Raw genomic sequence first — 19470 nt, forward strand, 5'->3', positions numbered from 1 at the left:
TGACTTAAAGTCAGAAGAGTTGAACACAAGGAACAAGGGTGACACTGATGAAGTGCTGCACTGCCAGATGTACCAGCTTTCAGGAGAGTTGTTAAACTAAGATTTTGTCTGCCCTTATAACACAGAGGGGCACTATGTTCAAGAAGGCTAATATTTATCTTCCAATTAACATCTTTCAGCGCAAATTATCTAGTTATTAACACATTGCGGACGGTACACAAATGCTTGTATTTTATACAGCAGTCGCAATGCTCGAGAAGAGTACTTCATTGGCACTTACGTCATTTTGGGGAGAGCGAGCTGTGATCCAAAAAAGGTGCTGTATAAATACAAGCCTTTGTTTCTTATTCTCCAGCATGATCAAAAGAAAACATAATTCCAACAAAATGCTTCTATTTATCACCGTTTATTTAAGGGTTAGGGGGAGGGTTTAGGATATTTTATAACAGGACTCATGGAAAATTAACGACACATCCAATATTGCTCACAATTTAAGCAGATGCACGTAGCTCGTCTGCACCTCTTCCTAAGTTTTTGTTTTCACACACACTCCCCCCAGATTAAATAATCGACGCTATCTCTCCGCCGTCGCTAGGGTTTGCGAAGTTTTTCAAGAGGAAAGCGAGTGAGAGAGACAAAAATAATCATTGACAAAAAAAAAGAAATTGCTGGAAAAACTCGGCAGGACTTGAGTTCTGAGGAAGGGTCACTTTCCTTTCTCTCTCTCTTCCCCCGCCCCCACACAGACACAGATTGCGGGCCTGAGCTTTTCCAGCAATTTCTCTCTTTTTTTTGTCATCTGGGTCCGCCACAGCGCGGGCGCGAGCATCTTGACGGTGCGCGCCACCACAACCTCCCCCTCCCCCGACACCCTCACAGGCTCGCGCTCGCGGAATCCCCGAGCGGAGACGCGCGCGGGAGACAGACTGAGAGAGAGAGAGAGAGGGGAGAGCCAGGAGGATTTGCAGTTCTTCTGTAATAAGAACCCATCATCCAGAGGGTAGGCAACCAGCAGCGCCTGCCTTCTCTCTCTCCCCTCCACCTCAAAACACCCTCCCTGCAGTCATGGCTGAGGTGGGAGAAGGAGAAGACGAAATTCAGTTCTTAAGAACTGTAAGTACCTCTTTCCCACAACCTCCAAACCCCCCTCCCCCGTTATTATTTTCATTTATCTCCCTCACCTCGCGTGTCATTAGATAATTTGTTCTTCGTTCTTTCACTCTCCACCTCCCTCCCCCATGTGAAAAGGACGCGTGGATTTATTTCAGCCGCATTTGAATCAATGGGTATTAGTCCTGCACTGCACTTACTGGATGCGCTGACACCAACTGCATGCTGTGTTCGCGATGCTTTCATTTGGATGAAATTATACTCGCAGTAAAACGGGAAGCTTTCGCTGATTTTGTTTGTGTGTGTGTGATTGGAGAGAGGCGGAAATAAAGTGTTAAAGAACCTTTGCATTCCCAGGGCGGATTATGTGACAATCATTGATGGCGTTTACAATTTGATTGAAGCCAGTGACAGGAGTTAGCACAGTATTAATGTTTTCCTCCCCTGTTCCCCCTCCCTCCCCGCTTCCTTAGTAGTATGGGGTGAGTAGAAGAGTTGGTGGGATACTGTTTTCCTAGCTGTCGGGGAATTGCGCCCTGTTATCAAGGCTGCGCTGTATCAGATGGACCAGAGGCAAGGTTTAGATTTGGTGCCCTGTGTTGCCCTAATGAGCATGTTTCATGCGTAAGACACGCATACAGTCACCGTGCGGCGGCTGCTGCTCATTGCTCAGTTCATAAGCAATGCAGTTGCCCCGTTTTGCTGTAAGGATTTGTCTTTGCAAACCAGTGAGAATGAGCCATCTTATCCAGTGCTCGGGTTCCTTTGATCACCTTGTTCTATACACGGGTCAATGCAGTTAATTTTCCACAGAAACATGTCGTTGTATTTTCAATGCACGTGTCCATGCAATTTAAAAATGCGGAAATTTCGCTCAAGAACCAGTGATCTAATTGATTTATCGCCAGAGTGTGCGCAATTTATCGAGGTGTGAAGCTTGACATGAAACTGAGAACCAAACATCGAGTTGTGAAGTGTTTGTATTTCCTATCAGGGATGTGACATGTCCTGCATGCTCATCTTAATCGGGTCATTCGTGTCTCCGTGTCACCTTAAGTAATTTATAAAGAGCGCTTACAAAGTTTATGAAGCTTTGTTGGAATACTGAATGTATAGAAGTATTTAATCGTGCACAATCCGAATGCCGAGTGATGTTGCATTGGACGAGAAGTTTAGTCATGTCCTGTACCTATACAGCAGTGCCAACGCTGCAATGCTTGACAGCAGTGGGGTTACACAAACACCAGGCAAGCCCGTGTTGTGTTAGCTAATGAAGATTTTGGTCGTATTTATCCTTGGGTTTCCTGTGCAACAAAATGTTGAAATTGGATGAAATTACCTTGAATGAAAGTGTAATGTGAATCAAACCTTGTTTTCTCATTATGTCTCATGCATGTTTGTAATATTTAGTGAGAGTTGCGCAGGTTAAAGGAAAGCTGACTGCAATAGAAATATATTGTTTTATTTGTAAGAACATTTCTGTTTACCATATTTTAACAGGGAGGCTAGAATCTGATATTAATCAGTGCACATCAGCTATCATGTTGTATTTAAAATTACTATTAGTTTCTACAGACCTATAAAACATGCAAATACATTCACCATATACTGAACACTTAAAATACAGAACCAACTCAAAGTCAGGTATCAATATCTATAATATATCAGAAACAAGGTTTAGGTTTGGTTTCAGTATGCTAATTCTCTATATTAATCAAGTGTATTAAGTTTTCAGAAACATGTATCTGTAAAAGCTGTGTACTGTATAGCTAAATCTGGATACCTTGATCTCAGTATGTCAAAGCTTTAAGTCTCAGTTATTGCTCTCATGTTTCAATAATGAAATGCACGCAATGAACATTAACAAATTAAGACATATTCCAAGCTACCAAAAAAAGATGCTTAATTTCTGTAGATGGCTTATAATGGAAGTGATGAATTGTTATTCATTTTTACCCAAAGGAATATCAGTCTGCAAGATGAACAATAGTCATTCTCTAAATTTTCAATTCTTACAATGACCTTGGAACCACATAGATGATTCATCTGCTTTTGCAGATGACAGCCTGGTGTGTGTAGATCCTATTTGTTGAGCAGCATTTCCCACAATGTTCATCAAAGAATGTGCACTGAGCCCAATGCTGTCTTGTTTTGAGAGCTCCACCATTACGGCATATTCTGCTTAATGTATGTTGCACTGTATTTTGGATTGTAGGGCAGGATGCTGTCCATAGATCATGAAAGAAAATTCCCTGCACAATTTGAGGCATTTCCTTTTGGTAAACTGGAGAAGGAACCAAGAATCAAAGACATTGTGCGATTATAAAAATTAAATTATTGTGCAGCCTTGGGTGATTCTGAGCAACACAAATATAAGTGCTTGTATAGAATGAGCTGCCAGAGGAAGTGGTGGAGGCTGGTATAATTAAGGCATCTGGATCGATATATGAATAGGAAGGGTTTAGAGGGATTTGGGCCAAGTGCTGGGAAATGGGACTATGTTAGGTTAGGATATGAGTATGAGTTGAATCGAAGGATATGTCTCTATGACTCTGTGATTCTACTGACCATACTCTAATTATTCACTGTTGCAATGCTTCTTTTGTTAGATTCATAGGTATAGTCTTTTACAGCAGTGAGGGAGGCCATTTCATCCATCATTTCTGTGCCAGTCAAGATCTGTTTATATTAATCCTATTTTCCAGCTCTTGCTCTATTGCCTTGGAGGCTATTGCAATACAGGTGAATATTTAATGACTGCTTAAGGTGTTTGTGAATTTTGGAATCAACCACTCTTTCAGGCAGTGAGTTCTAGATTCCCACCATCCTATGGAGAAACCTTATGGCAAGACTGTGGTGACTTGGGCAGCATGGTGGCTCGGTGGTTACCACTGCTCCCTGACAGCGCCAGAGACCTGGGTTTGATTCCAGCCTTGGGTTACTGTCTGTCAGAGTTTTCCCGTTTCATACTGGGTTTCCTCTGGGCACTCTGATTTCCATCCACAGTCCAAAGACATATAGGTTAGGTGCATTGGCCATGCTAAATGTCCATAGTGTCCGGGAATATGCAGGCCAGGTGAATTAGTTATGGTTCATGCAAGGTTATGGTGATTTGGTTGGAGGCTATTTGGAAGGTTGGTGCAGACTCACTGAGCCAAATGGCTTCTATCTGCAGTGTAGGGATTCTATGATTCTGAGTGAAAAGAAATTCTCCTCAACCTTCCTCTTAGCAGTCTACATCTTATGTTAAATGCTGCTTATTGGTCCTTTTACTAATGGAAGAAGTGCCTTTCTAATCACCCATCTATCTTCTTCAATTTTATCTGCCTTTCTGAGGTTCCCTCTAAATTTTTCCTACTCCAAGAAAAACAACCCCAACCTATTCGATCTTTCCTCTTTGCTCAGATTCCTCAGCTCAGATAGCGTCCTGATAAATCTGTTCTGAACCTTCTCTAGTACAGTCGCATTCTTCCTAAAATGTAAGCAGAACCACACATGGTACACCAGTTGTGGTTTAACCAGCAATTTATGCAGTTCCAACAAAATCTGCCTGCTCTTATGTTCCAAGGTTCGGCTAATAAGTACTCCATATGCCTCGTTAATCACCCTATCTACCTACCTTACAACCTTCAGGGATCATGATGTGCTGAAATGATTTATTTTAACCTTAGAATGAAATCTGTTCTCTCTTTCTTAAATTTAAAAATGGAAAGCTGGAGATCTAACCAGATTTGTCTCTCAATTTCTGCCAATTTTCAGGTGGTTTTGAGTGTTCAGGGTGGGAATTGTATTGTAGATCAGCTGTGTCAATTGTCTCATGTTTAAAGATGCCTGGGGATTTTCTGCTTCCAACACATCAACATTCCAGTTCTATCATTAGCAATGTTAATGTGGTTAAAGAAGTGGGTTGGGCAGAGGGGAAGAGTTCAAAATAAGTGGGCAATCTTGCCTAACACAATCAATCACTGTATGATTGATTGCACTGAATGTTGAGACTTGCTTAAAATAAACTCTGGACTTTTTTTGTTACTGGTTGGTACTTGAAGTTGTCCTGTGAAGTAACAAGAGCTGCAGAGATTGTTATAAATCTGCTCTAGGTCATCACCTAGATTTCCCAAGAGGAAACAATGACAGCACTGTGAGGCCACCAAAACTGTCATGATTTGGAGATGTCGGTGTTGGACTGGGGTGTACAAGGTTAAAAATCACACAACACCAGGTTATAGTCCAACAGGTTTAATTGGAAGCACACTAGCTTTCGGAGCGACGCTCCTTCATCAGGTGATTGTGGAGGGCTCGATCGTAACACAGAATTTATAAGTTACATCACACTGCAAATTTTTGCTATAAATTCTGTGTTACGATCGAGCTCTCCACAATCACCTGATGAAGGAGCGTCGCTCCGAAAGCTAGTGTGCTTCCAATTAAACCTGTTGGACTATAACCTGGTGTTGTGTGAGTTTTAACTTTGTACACCATAACTGTGTATGCTAGTCTAACCCTAATAGGCTCATAACATTCTCCAATACTTTATGTAGAAAAACCCTCATCATAGAAGAAGACCCAAGACAAAGACTGCTGAAAGGGACAACACCTTTTTATTCCAAAATTAGCAAAGTAACCATACTTTGATGGCTCTGGTAAATGGTACATATAGTTTGACAGGTGAAGAAATAATTTCTTGGTGGTGGTTCAGCAATTTTGGATTAATGGCATGTTTTATCATTGTAATTGCTGCTCCATTGTAACCTGTAACTTAGTATTATTATCATTGGCATAAGGTAAAATGTTATAGTTGTATTCAAGGAAAAACAGCTGGATGTGTTAGCTTCAAGAAATATGCTTGAATTCCAAAAACACCACCCTGTTAATTACTCTCTAGCCTTATATTCAATCAGCTTTCCTTCATGTATGTTTGTAGTAGAAACACCAGATAAGTATATGCATATGTATTATCTAATTGTCTGTTTTCAAGAATCTGCTAAAAGAAGAAAAAATAACTCAACATTATTTTTGTTTTAATTGGTTGACCCAATTTATAAACATTTTAAGTTTAATTATTGTATTCTTCCAATCTCATCTTATTTTTGTTTCTGGATATCATTTTGTCCATCAAAAAAACCCTCACTGATAGATCTATCCCTTATGCACTTCAACCATATATTATTCAGTCACTGACTTGCCAGTTAGCTGAGAATATTGAATCTGTAAAGTAGAAGTACAGATTGATGCAGGTGGTGTTATGCCTTAAACAAAATTGTTATAATAGCTTCTCTATAACTTAGAAGAAGATGGAAAAATTTACAAGATATTATGTTGTTGTTTATAAGTCAGTGCCAATGGAGGTCATTTTTTAAGGTTGAAGAAAACTGTAGAGCAGTGGGAGGAAAGAAAGGTAACCAGAGGAGTGAGTGAATGAGAGGAAGATCTAAAGAAGGACAGACAAAGGTATAATGAGAACAACAAAAAAAAGTACTTGAACATTAAGTGAATAATAGATTACCACTGTCACATTACCAGTGAGCGAGAGACATTTGGCATATTGCTAATAATGCTGCAGAGTTCTATATATGATGAAGATGGGACTAGATTAGGTTGGGAATTTGTTTGGGATGGTCTGTTTGGACCAAAGGGTTTGTTTCTGTGCTGTATGACTCTATGACTCTACGTTAAATGTTTAAATGGCAGTGTTGCATTAAGTCCTGGTTGCATGATGTTAAAATAAATGAAGAATCTGTTCATTAAAAAAAAGATGAAAACATAAATAAAGAACAGAATACTATGTGGCAAATTGGACACATTTGTAGCATACTTGTGTGATAAATTATATTGCAGTTATTAGCAGTTATATGTACTTTTTTTAGTTTTCAATGTTTCAAATGTGTTAGAAGACTAGTGGCATAGAACCTTTCTGTTGCATACTGCCATATGTCCCAGTGTACCACTGAAAACATGAATATTCAAAGAAAACAGCCTGCATCATATCGTAATTTACTTTTTACATTAAATTGTTGCTTTAAAACCATCAATGTTCAATTTTACTGCTTAACATGCAAGTTGCATAATATTGTTCGTGACCTATTTTCTTTCTATACCATCCATTGCAAGCATCTGATGATTGCTTTTTTAACACCTCTCTTCTGCATAAAATATTCTTGTGATAAGAACTGTCTATGTGTTGCAAATGCAGTGATAAGAGTGATTTAACAGTAATCTGGTTACGTAGCATTGCATTCCTAAAATGTACTTAAAGGACAGCTTGTGCTGATAAAGGACGTAAATATCCTGAAAATAGACTTGCCACCCAATTTTCTATCAGAATTGTTTTTACAGATTGCACTTTGAGGCAAACAAGTAGTGACATTGATAGTGGATGTACTTAATAACATGTTTCCTGCTCTTCTAAGAATGAGAATGTTGAAGAGGTGAGATTAAACTTTTAAATGTTTCATACAAAACATTTTGAGTCTTGAAGGAACTTGCATTTCCGTAGTGTCATTTTTGACAGCCCAAAGTGCTTTACATTCAATGAAATATTTTTGTAGTGTAGTCACTGTTCGAATGTGGGAAATGCGGCAGCCAGTTTACACACAGCATACGTGATTACAAGCAGGTTATCTGTTTATGTAGTAATGGCCACAATAGCAGAAGGACTTTGTTATATTTCTTCAAAGGTATCTGTGATGTATTACATTCTCCAGATAGGTTTTATTTTCATATCTCGCCTAAAGAATGGCATCCTCAGCAATGCAACACTGTGTCAGTATTGCACTGAAATGTCAGCCTATGCTGCATAGATGAGTATCTGGTGTTACACTTCTGCCTAGAGACATGAATGCAACCAGTGGAGGCACAAACCAAAAAACTGAAATTTCTTCAAAGATACACTCCAATGTTAGCCTACATTTTACAACTGATGTTGAATCCTATTTCCTGGTAATTAAATTGCTGTAACAATGTGAACAATGCAAACTGCTGAATTCTATCTTAATGTGTTAACTTCCTCAATGTCCTTCCTATAGTATGAAACCCAGAAACAGAACTCTGACTGTAGTCTCACTAACGTTTTATGTATAGTTAGACCATAAGATATGGGAGTAGAATTAAGCCATTTGGCCCATTGGATATGCTCTACCATTCGATCATAGACGGTATCTTTCTCAACTCCATTGTTCATCCTTCTCCCCATAGCCCTTGATCCCCATCTCAATCAAGAGCCTGACTTAATCTCTGTATTAAATGCCCTCAAAGATATGGTCTCCACAGAAATGAATTCCTCAGATTAATCACCCTCTGGCTGAAGGAATTCCTCCACATCTCAGTTGTAAAGGTCTGCCCCTTCACTCTGAGGTTGTGACCCCAGGGTCCTAGTCCTTCCAGTGGAAATATCTTCTCTACGTCCACTCCAATGCCAGCACTTCCATCTTTAGATACGGGGCCCAAAACTGCTCACAATATTCTGAATGCAGTCTGATCAGAACCTTATACACCCACAGCAGTACATTTCTGCTCTTGTATTCTAGCTCTCTTAAATGAATGCTGACATTGCATTTGCATCCTAACTTCCAACTGAACCTCCATGTTACCCGGAAGAAAATCCTGAACTGGGACTCACAAATCCCTTTGTGCTTCAGATTTCTGAAGTCTTTCCCCATTTAGAAAATTGTGTACACCTCTATTCTTCCTACCAAGGTGCATAATCTCACAATTTACCACGTTGTATTGCACCTGCCACTTCTCTGGTCACTGTCCTAGCTTGTTTAAGTCCTTTTGCAGCCTCTCCACTTCCTCAACATCACCTGTCCCTTCACCTATCTTTGTGTCATCTGCAAACTTAACAACATTGCCCTCAGTTCCTTCATCCAGATTGTTAATCTATAACATGAATACTTGTGGTTCCCAATATGGATCACTGCGGAACTCCACTAGTCACCAGCTTGCTATCCTGATAAAGGTCCATTTATGCCCTCTCTCTGCCTTCTGCTAGTCAGCCAAACCTCTATTCATGCCAGTAGCTTGCCCCAAACATCACAGGTGCTTATCTTATTTAGCAGCCTCCTGTGTGGCACTTTGTCAAAGGCCTTCTGGAAATCCAAATAGAACACATCCACTAATTCTCCTTTGCCTGATTTGCTTGTTACTTCCTCAAAGAACTTTTGAGGCTTGATTTTGCAGACTTGATCTCCCATTGCAGAAGCCATGCTGACTCACCCCTTTCAAGTTCTCTGCAATTTCATCATTAATAATGGCCTCTAAAATTTTATCAATGGCCATGGTCAGGCAAACCAGCCTATAGTTTCCTGTCTTCTGCCTCCCTCACTTCTTAAACATTGATGTTACATTAGCCATTTTCCTCTGAGACCCTCCCTGATTCCAGTGATTCCTGAAAAACCATCAGCGAAACCTCCACAATCTCCTGAGCTATCTCCTTCAAAACCTTGGTGTCTAGTCTATCTGATCTGGATGATTTATCCACCTTCAAATATTTCAACTTCCTCAGCACCTTCTCTTTGGTGATGGGCACTACACTCGTCTCTGTCATAGAGCATAGGGTCAGACAGCACGGATACTTACCTTTTGGTCCAACCAATCCATGCCAAACAAAGTCCCAAATAAACTAGTTCCACCTGTCCGCTCCTGACCTAAATCCCTCCAAACCTTTCATCTTCATGTGCTTATCCAACTGTCTTTAAAAACTTGTGTTCACAGCCACTACTTACAATCATAGAGTCACAGAGATGTAAAGCACGAGAACAGACCCTTTGGTCCAACTTGTCCATAACAACCAGATATCATAAATAAATCTAGTCCCATTTGCCAGGATCCTATTTGACTGTTATCCCTCTAAACCCTTTCTATTCATATACCTGTCCAGATACCTTTTAAATGTTGCAATTGTACCAGCCTCCACCACTTTGTCTGGCAGCTCATTCGTACATGTCGCGTCTGTATGAAAACATTGCCCCTTTGGTCCCTTTTAAATCTTCTCCCTCTCACCTCAGTCCTATGCCCTCTAATTTTGGAATTCCCCACCCCAGGGAAAAGAGCTTGTCTATTTACCCTATCCATGCCCCTCATGATTTTATAACCCTGTACTGTATAAGGTTACCACTCGGCCTCTGATGCTCCAAGGAAAACAGCCACAGCTTATTCAGCCTCTCCAACCCTGGCAAAATTATTGTAAATCTTTTCGGGACCCTTTCAAGTTTCACAACATCCTATAGAAAGGAGACTAGTATTGCACGCAGTATTCCAAAAGTGACCTAACCAATGTCCTGTACGGTTGCAACATGACCTTCCAACTCCTATACTCAATGCACTGACCAATAAAGGCAAGCATACAAAATGCCTTAACCACTATTCTATCCACCTGCAATTTCACTTTCAAGGAACTATAAACCTACACTCCAAGGACACTTTGCTTAGCCACACTCCCCAAGTCCTTACGATTAAGTGTATAAGTCCTGACCTGATTTGCCTTTCTAAAATGCAGCACCTCACACTTATCTAACTTAAACTCCATCTGCCACTCCTCGGCCCATTGCCCCATCTGATCAAGACCCCATTGTACACTGAGGTAACCTTCTTCGCTGTCCATTACACCTTCAATTTTGGTATCAACTGCTAACTATACCTCTTATACTCAAATCCAAATCATTTATATTAATGACAAAAAACAGTGGATCTAGCACCAATCCTTGTGACACACCGCTGGCCACAAGATTCCAGTGTGAAAGCCACCCTCTACCATCACCCTCTGTCCCCTACCTCCAAACCAGCTCAGAATCCAAATAGCTATTTCTCCCTGTATTCCATCTGATCTAACCTTGCTAACCAACCTACCATGAGGAACCTTGTTGAGCACTTTACTGAAGTCCATATAGATCACATCCACTGCTCTGCCCTCATCAATCGTCTTCTTTACTTCTTCAAAAAACTCAAGTTAGTACGACAGGATTTCCCATACACAAAACCATGTTGACTGTCCCTAATCAGCCCTTGCTTTTCCAAATATGTGTAAATCCTGTCCCTCAGGATTACTCCAACAACTTCCCCACCACTGATGTTAGGTTCACTGGTCTTTTCCTTACCACCTTTCTTAAATAGTGGCACCACATTAGCCAACCGACACCTCACCTGTAGCTATTGATGATATGAATATCTCAGCAAAGGGCCCAGCAATCACTTTCCCTTCTTCCCATAAAGTTCTAGGGTACACCTGATACACGCAGGGATTTATCCATCTTTATGAGTTTTAAGCTGTGCAGCACCTCCTTCTCTGTAATATGGAAATTTTTCAAGATTTTTTTTATGTTCCCACGTTCTTTATCTTCCATATCCTTTTCCACAGTAAACACTGATGCAAAGTTTGTTTAGTATGTCCCCTTTCTCCTGCAGTTCCACACATAGGCGGCCTTGCTGATCTTTAAGGGAATATATTCTCTCTCTAGTTATCCTTTTGTCTTTAATGTATTTGTAGAATCCTTTTGGATTCTCTTTAACCTTATTTGCCAAAGCTATTTCATGTCCCCTTTTTGCCTCCTGATCACCCTCTTTAAGTATAATCCTACAGCTTTTCTACCCTTCTAATGATTCACTCGATTTTTGTTGTCTATACTTGGCATATGCTTCCTTCTTTTGCTTGACCAAAACCTCAATTTCTCCAGTCATCCAGCGTTCCCTACACCGACTAGCCCTGCCCTTCATCCTAACAGGAATATACTGTCTCTGGACTCTTGTTATCTAATTTTGAAGGCTTCCCATTTTCCAGCCGTCCTTTTACCTGTAAACATCTGCCCCCAAATAACTTTTGAAAGTTCTTGCCTAATGCCATCAAATTGGCCTTTCTCCAATTTAGAGGTTTAATTTTTAGATCCGGCCTATCTTTTTCCATCACTATTTTAAAACTAATAGAATTATTGACACTGATCCCAAAGTGCTCCCCCACCGAGACACCTCCATCACCTACCCAAGAGCAGGTCAAGTTTTGTACCTTTTCTAGTAGGCATATTGAATCGGAAGATTTTTTTGTACACACTTAACAAACTCATCTCCATCCAAGCCCTTAACACAATGGCAATCGCAGTCCATGTTTGGAAAGTTAAAATCCCCTACCATAACCACCCTATTATTCTTACAGGTAACTGAAATCTCCTTACAAATTTGTTTCTTAATTTCTCGCTTACTATTGGTGTGTGTGTGTGTATAGTGCAATCCCAGTAAGGTGGTCATCCCTTTCTTATTTCTCAATTCCACCCCGGATAACTTCCCTGGGTGTATTCTCAAGAATACCTCCCTAAGTACAGCTCTAATGTTATCCCTAATCAAAAATGCCACTCCCCTCCTCTCTTGCCCCACTTTCTATCCTTCCTACAGCATCCATACCCTGCAACATTAACCTGCCAGTCCTATCCATCCCTGAGCCACATCTCTGTAATTGCTATGCAGTCCCGTGTTCCCAACTATGCCCTGCGTTCATCTGCTTTACCTGTTAGGCCTCTTGCATTGAAATAAATGCAGTTTAATTTATCGGTGCCCCCTCGTTTCCTGCTTTGTTCCTGCCTACCCTGACTGTTTGACTTGCTCCTTTTTGCAACTGTACCAGTTTCAGACTGATCTCTTTCCTCACTACCTCCCTGGATAATCCCTGCCAACTTACTAGTTTAAATCTTCCCGAGTAGCTCGAGCAAATCTCCCCACCAGTATATTAGTCCGTTTCTAATTTGTCCTTCTTATACAGGTTACATCGACCCCTAAAGAGATTCCAATGATTCAAAAATGTGAATCCTTTTCCCATACACCAGCTCCTCAGCCATGCATTCATCCACTCTATCCTCCTATTCCTACCCTCACTAGCTCGTGGCATCAGGAGTAATGCAGATATTATTACCCCTGAAGAACTCCTTTTTAAATTCCTAATTTCCTAATTTCCTATATTCTATCCTCAGAATCTCATCATTTTCTCTTCCGATGTCATTAATTCCAATGTGTACAGCAACCTCTCCCCTTGGAGAATATTCTGCACCCTCTCTGATATATCTTTGATCCTGGCACCAGGGAGGCAACACACTATTCTGATGTCTTGCTGCCAGCTGCAGAAGTGTCAGTCTGTGCCTTTGACTAGAGAGTCCCCTATCACAATCGATTGCTTGGAACCTGACGTACTCCTCATTACATTTGAGCCAGTCTCTGTACCAGAAACCCAGCTGTCAGTGCTGCATTCCCCTGAGTCAATTGCCCCCTACATTTTCCATAGCAGGATACTTATTTGAGAAGGGGATAGTCACAGGAGACTCCTGCACTCCCTGCCTCCCTCTCCTACTTTTCCAGGAGGTATCCCATCTATCTGACTGAATCTTTGGTTTATCCCCTTCCTGGGACTGCCATCCTTCACACCCCTCAGCTCCTATAAATTCTTTATTGCCTCTAACTCCAAACAGTCCATGTGATCCAATAGGATTCACAACCAAAAACACTTCCTGCAGACATAATCATCAGTGAAATGGAAACTCTCCCTAATCTCCCACATTCGACAGGAAAACTATGTCACTCTGCTGAAGGCCATCTTTGCACCTTTACAACCTAGACTCCCAGAAAATTTCACAGCCTTACTGCTCTTAAAACCCTGCTGCAGGCTAACTTAGTACCTACGTCTTTAATTTTTTAAGTTTAATCAGGAGACAGATCTCAATAAAACACCTTATCAAAAAACTCCTTTGGACGTTCATTCCACATGTGAGCCAGCCTCTGTGTTTAAAAAAAATGCCCCTCATGTCTTTTTTAAAATCTCTCTCTTTTCTTACCTTAAAAATATCCCCACCTAGTCTTGAAATCCCCCATCATAGGGAAAAGACACCTACCATTTACCCTATTTATACCCCTCATGGTTTTATAAACCTCTATAAAGCTCCAGAGAAAAAAGTCTCAGCCTATCCTGCCTTTCTTTATCACTCAAACTTTCTATACCTGGCAACATCCTGGTAAATCTCTACTGAACCCTCTCAAACTTCATAATGTCTTTCCTATAACAGGGTGACTAAAACTGGACACAGTGCTGCAGAAGAGGCCTCACCAATGTCCTGTATAATCTCAACGTTACTTCTCAACTCCTATACTCAAAGGACTGAGCAATGAAGGCAACTGTGCTAAATGCCTTTTTAGCCACCTTGTTTATATGTGGTGCAAGCTTCAAAAAAGTTTGCCTTATTAAAAAAAACTCCTTTTCTTGAGATCCGATGTCAACTTGATTTTCCCAGTCCACCTACATATTGAAGTCACCCATGGTTATTGTGATCCTGCCTTTTCTATCTCCTGATTTATATTCTTTCCACATCCCAGCTTCCAATAGGAGGCCTGTACACAACTTCCAACAGGTTCTTTTTACCTTTGCGGTTCCTCAACTGTACCCATATAGATTCTGTGCCTTACAACTCTATATTACTTCTTGCTATTAATTTAATTTCATTTCTTACTTACAATTCTGCCCATCTGCCTGTCCTTTCGTTAGGACGTATATCTATGGAAATGTATTTACCCTGATCCCCTTGTAGCCATGTCTGTGTGATACCCACAACACCGTACCTGCCAGTTTTAATCTGACTACAAGCTCATTTACCTTGTTTCATATACTGAGTGTATTTAAGTACAGCATCTTCAGTCCTATGTTGACTGATCCTTTCTCTTTATCTACTGTGCCTGAAGTTAGATGCCTGATGCTTTCCGTATTCTCTGCCCTATTACTTGAACTAGAAATTTTTTAACCTCTGCTGACCCCTTTAAGTTTTAAGCCCCTTAAAACCTAATGGATGGCACAGTGGCTCAGTGGTTAACACTGCTGCCTCACACCTCCAGGGGCCCGGGTTTGATTCTGGCCTTGGGTGACTGTGTGGAGTTTGCACATTCTCCCCGTGTCTGTGTGGGTTTCCTCTGGGTGCTCCGGTTTCCTCCCACAGTCCAAAGATGTGCAGTTTAGGTGAATTGGCCATGCTAAATTGTCCATAGTGTTAGGTACAGTAGTCAGAGGGAAATTAATCTGGGTGCGTTACTCTTCGGAGGGTCGGTGTGGATTTGTTGGACCGAAGGGCCTGTTTCCACACTGTAGGGAACTTAATCTTAAGTGCTGACCTTTAAGGTTTCCCTAATTTTCCATGCAAATGAACCCAATGCCCCACTAGTTAGTTTAACGCCCTACCCACAGCCTGGTTATGCGATTTGCCAGGAATCTGGTACCAGCTTAATTTCCCAGCATAATGCACCACTGTGATTTGACTTGTTTAATCTGTACCTCTTGTCAAAAGCCCAAATATTCCTTTAGCTCTTTTTTAATGGCTGCAACCATTTGAAGTGCTGCTTTAATATTTTCTGACTCTGAATCCCCAGATCCGTCTACCATTTCACATCACCCAAACTGTTCCAACTGAATCTGCTACTTCCTATTTATTGACATTGAATTTTATTTGCCAGATACTACCTATTCCTCCACCTTATTTGAATCCTCCCAATTTGCTTTGTTTGGTCATCAGACTTACTTACTTGGTCTACTAGTTTGAATCAACTACAAATTTGGAAACAAATCCACTACATATTTTCATAATGTTGATGTACACAATGAGCAGAGCCAGTGCCAGGATATGGTGGGACACCGTTAACTGTTCCCAAATCTTCTGAGAAGTTTCTACTCTGTTTTTTCTAAAATGTTTTGAGTAACATTTCTATCCTTTGCTGAATTCCACACCTTTTCATCTTTTCCACTCCTGTCTCTTGCATGCTACCTTGTTACTGGCTCTCTGAAACTCTGTGCACTGTGTATTCTCATCAGCCAATATTTCGGCCATTTCCTCAAATGTTTGCAAGCATGATAATTCTTCCTCAAATTTGCGTTGACTGGTTTGTTTCTTTTCTTCATTGTTGATATTTAGAAATTTCACATTTAGGTAAAGATTCTACACATTGTCAAGAAACTCACTGTAGGAATGATCAGGTTACCACTTTTGGAATGTGATCTAACTTGTTACAAGAACACATGAAACCAGTGACATTATACAATGTGACAATATTAGGCAGTGATTTGCACAAAAGAAATGGTCAAAAACATTGAGAAATGCTAACAGTAAGTGCATGCTAGATTAGCAAACTGATACTGGTGCAGGTACAATGGACCAAATGTCCTCCTTCTGCACCAGAATAATTCTGTAATTATAGTTAAGATCAACATACCAAGTTGACTGTTTCATAAACTTAATTATGATACGAGTGCAGGTCATCGGAATATACTTCATTGCTGCAACTTATTTGACACCAGCAAAAGTACTGCTTGTGATATGGTTGCTGTTCAATTCTAGTAATTTGCTTTGGGAAATGAGGTGGAAGAAATGAAACTGATTATACTGCTAGCACTATCATCAATATATCTCTAACTGGGGCCAGGTGGGGGGGGGTGCACTACAAATTATTTCAATGCCAAAGCAAGTGATGGTCTGCATCTGTTTTAGCTGCCAAGGATACTGATGCCACATTAGTACTTTTGTCCTGAATATGGAACACGCATAAATCTTATAGAGTCATAGAGTCATAGAGACATCAAACTGAATTTAATATAGATTTGAGATATTATAGTCAAAATGTTAGGTTGCAGCTGTTAATTGATGAATGCTGATAGAAAAGCTATAATTACAATCCTCACATTATTTAAGGACATTCTCTCAATTACATTAGCTTTTGACAGCAACTCAACAAAATTATTCACTAGCCTCGATGTGAAATACAAGAATATCTGGTTGCCATCTTCTGTTGAAGAAAGTACATACTTGTGATTTTGTTTGGAAGGAATGCGTTGATGATTAGTGTAATGTGAAAGTTCTGTTCAAGGATGATGTGGATGCCATATTGTGTGAACTGCTCCGAAATGGTAATCATCTGAAGGAACCTAGAGAAATTCAAATTGCAACACCAAGGCATTTTGTGAACAATGTGGTTGGCTTATTTTAATTTTACCTAAGTTGACAAAGTAGCAATAATGATGGTTTCCATGTTTTACATTCTCTACATAATAGCTTTGATTACTGAGATTCTTAAAAGTTTGGCCTGTATTTGTGTGTGCAGCAATAAAGTGATGGAAGTCATCTTCAGTCGTGCTTTCAAGCAGCATCTGTTCAGCAGTAATCTGCTCACTGACGCCCAGTTTGTGTTCTGCCAGTGCCGCTCAGCTCCTGACCTCATTAAAGCCTTCGTTCAAACATAGACAAAAGAGCTGAATTCTCGAGGTTAGGACAGAGTTACTGCCCTTGACCTTAAGTCTACATTTGACCAGATGTGACATCAATGAGTCCAGGCATAATTGGAGTCATACCTGGCACATAAGGGGAGGGTTGTGGTTATAGCTTTCATTCTAGGTATAGGATATGTTTGCACGAGTTCCTCAGGGTAGTGTCCTAGGCCTAACCACCTTCAAATGCTTCATCAGTGACTTTTCCTCCACATTAAGGTCAGAAATGGGGATGATCATTAATGATTGCACAAGGTTCAGCGCCATTCGGGACTCCTCAGATACTGATGCAGTCTGTATCCACTGGAGCAAGACCTGGACAATATCCAAGCTCGAGCTGAAAAGTGGCAGGGAACATTTGTGCCATGAAAATGCTAGGCAATGACCATCTCTTGAACTAGTGCCCCTTGACATTCACTGATGTTATTATTACCGAATACCCCTCTATTACCAACCTAGGGGTGGCCATTCATCAATAACTGAACTGGAGTAGCCATATAAATATAAGGACGTCAGATGCTAGGAACAATGCAGTGAGTAACTGTTCTCCAAAGTTCCCAAAGCCTGTACACTATCAACAAGGCTCAAGTGAGTAGAATCCTCCAGCAACACTCAAGAACCTTAATACCAACCACGACAAAACAGGTCACTTGGCACCACACCCACAAAGTTTCACGCCCTTCACCACTGATGCTCAGCAGTAGCATTCTATACCATCCATATGATACATTGCAGAAATTCACCAACAGCACATTCCAAACCCATGGCCACTATTATCTCAAAGGACAAGGGCTGCAGATCCATGGGGAAGCCACTACCTGCAAGTTCCCCTCATAGCCACTCACCATCTTGACATGGAAATATAATATTGCTCCTTTACTGTATCTGTGTCAGAAATCTGGAACTCCCTCCTGAATAGCATTGTGGGTGTCTACGCAAAGCACACAGACTGCAACGGTTCAAGAGGCAACTCACTACCACCTCAAGGGCAACTAGAGACGGGCATTAAATGCTCGCCTAGCCAGCAATGCCCATGCCCTAAGAGAGAGTAAAAAATAGGAAGACCATTCTCAGAACTCACTTTATGTATCAAGTAATGTGCTTTAAACAGTTAAAGAGATGGTAGACGATCTAGATTGCTTCAAATACAATATAATCAGGGACAGATCCCCTAATGAGATGCCTAAATCAAAGACAATGTTTATATTGTTTTATAAATTGCACTAGATTGATATATAGATAAGGATTTATTTATGTACTAGCATTAGCTATTATTGGGATTAAATGAATTAATCACAAAGCTTTTTCTGATTTACAGAAACTTGTTTGGAGAGTTTCTGAACAAATTTTGATTTATAGAATTTTAACACAAAAATTTCTGCCTGAAACAAATTTAAACAAAGCTTTAAGTAATAACTTTATATCCCTTTCCCAAAGGTCCACAGGTGGGTTTGGATAGATGTTTGTTATCTGTGGACATTTGCCTTTGCATTGTTCTTTCAAAACATTTTTTCTTGGATGAGAGTAAGAATGGTTATACGACTGCCCTGAAATCACTATAATGAGTGAATTTTAATAATTGACATTTCATTGAGACATTTGACACCACCCTCTGATTTTATTTTTGATTCAGGAAGTCGAGAAGGGCTAATACTTCATAAAGGATCAATAAGTGGTCCAGAAGGGATGTTAATCGTAGATTAAATATACATGGACTTAGGACATTGTGCACTTGATAAGTGATGCAGGCGTACTTTTTTCTGGTTATTTTTAAGTTATTTTATCCATTTCAATAAGAAAATATATCAAATGGTCAGGTATATTGTATATATAGGCCTTTGTTTTGAATACTCAAAACATTTTTAAGTGTTCATAAGGTCGTACTTTGCTAAAAATAAGTTGATTCTGTGTTTTGTTCAATAACTTGTGGGCGGCACGGTGGCACAGTGGTTAGCACTGCTGCCTCACAGCGCCAGAGACCCGGGTTCATTTCCCGACTCAGGCGACTGACTGTGTGGAGTTTGCACGTTCTCCCCGTGTCTGCGTGGGTTTCCTCCGGGTGCTCCGGTTTCCTCCCACAGTCCAAAGATGTGCAG

General features: G+C 40.5%; 1 protein-coding gene across 1 annotated transcript in view; it reads left to right on the forward strand.

The window, feature by feature from the left end:
• The first annotated feature begins 884 nt into the window (after positions 1-884).
• The window catches only part of ryr2a (ryanodine receptor 2a (cardiac)), a 749067-nt gene continuing 730481 nt past the window's right edge, over positions 885-19470 (forward strand). The window contains exon 1 of the mRNA XM_043695572.1: positions 885-1113. Coding sequence (XP_043551507.1) covers positions 1066-1113 — 48 coding nt within the window. The 5' untranslated portion in view covers positions 885-1065. The remainder of the gene's footprint in view (positions 1114-19470) is intronic.

This window comes from Chiloscyllium plagiosum, chromosome 9 (genome assembly GCF_004010195.1).
Source record: "Chiloscyllium plagiosum isolate BGI_BamShark_2017 chromosome 9, ASM401019v2, whole genome shotgun sequence".
NCBI classification, from domain to species: domain Eukaryota; kingdom Metazoa; phylum Chordata; class Chondrichthyes; order Orectolobiformes; family Hemiscylliidae; genus Chiloscyllium; species Chiloscyllium plagiosum.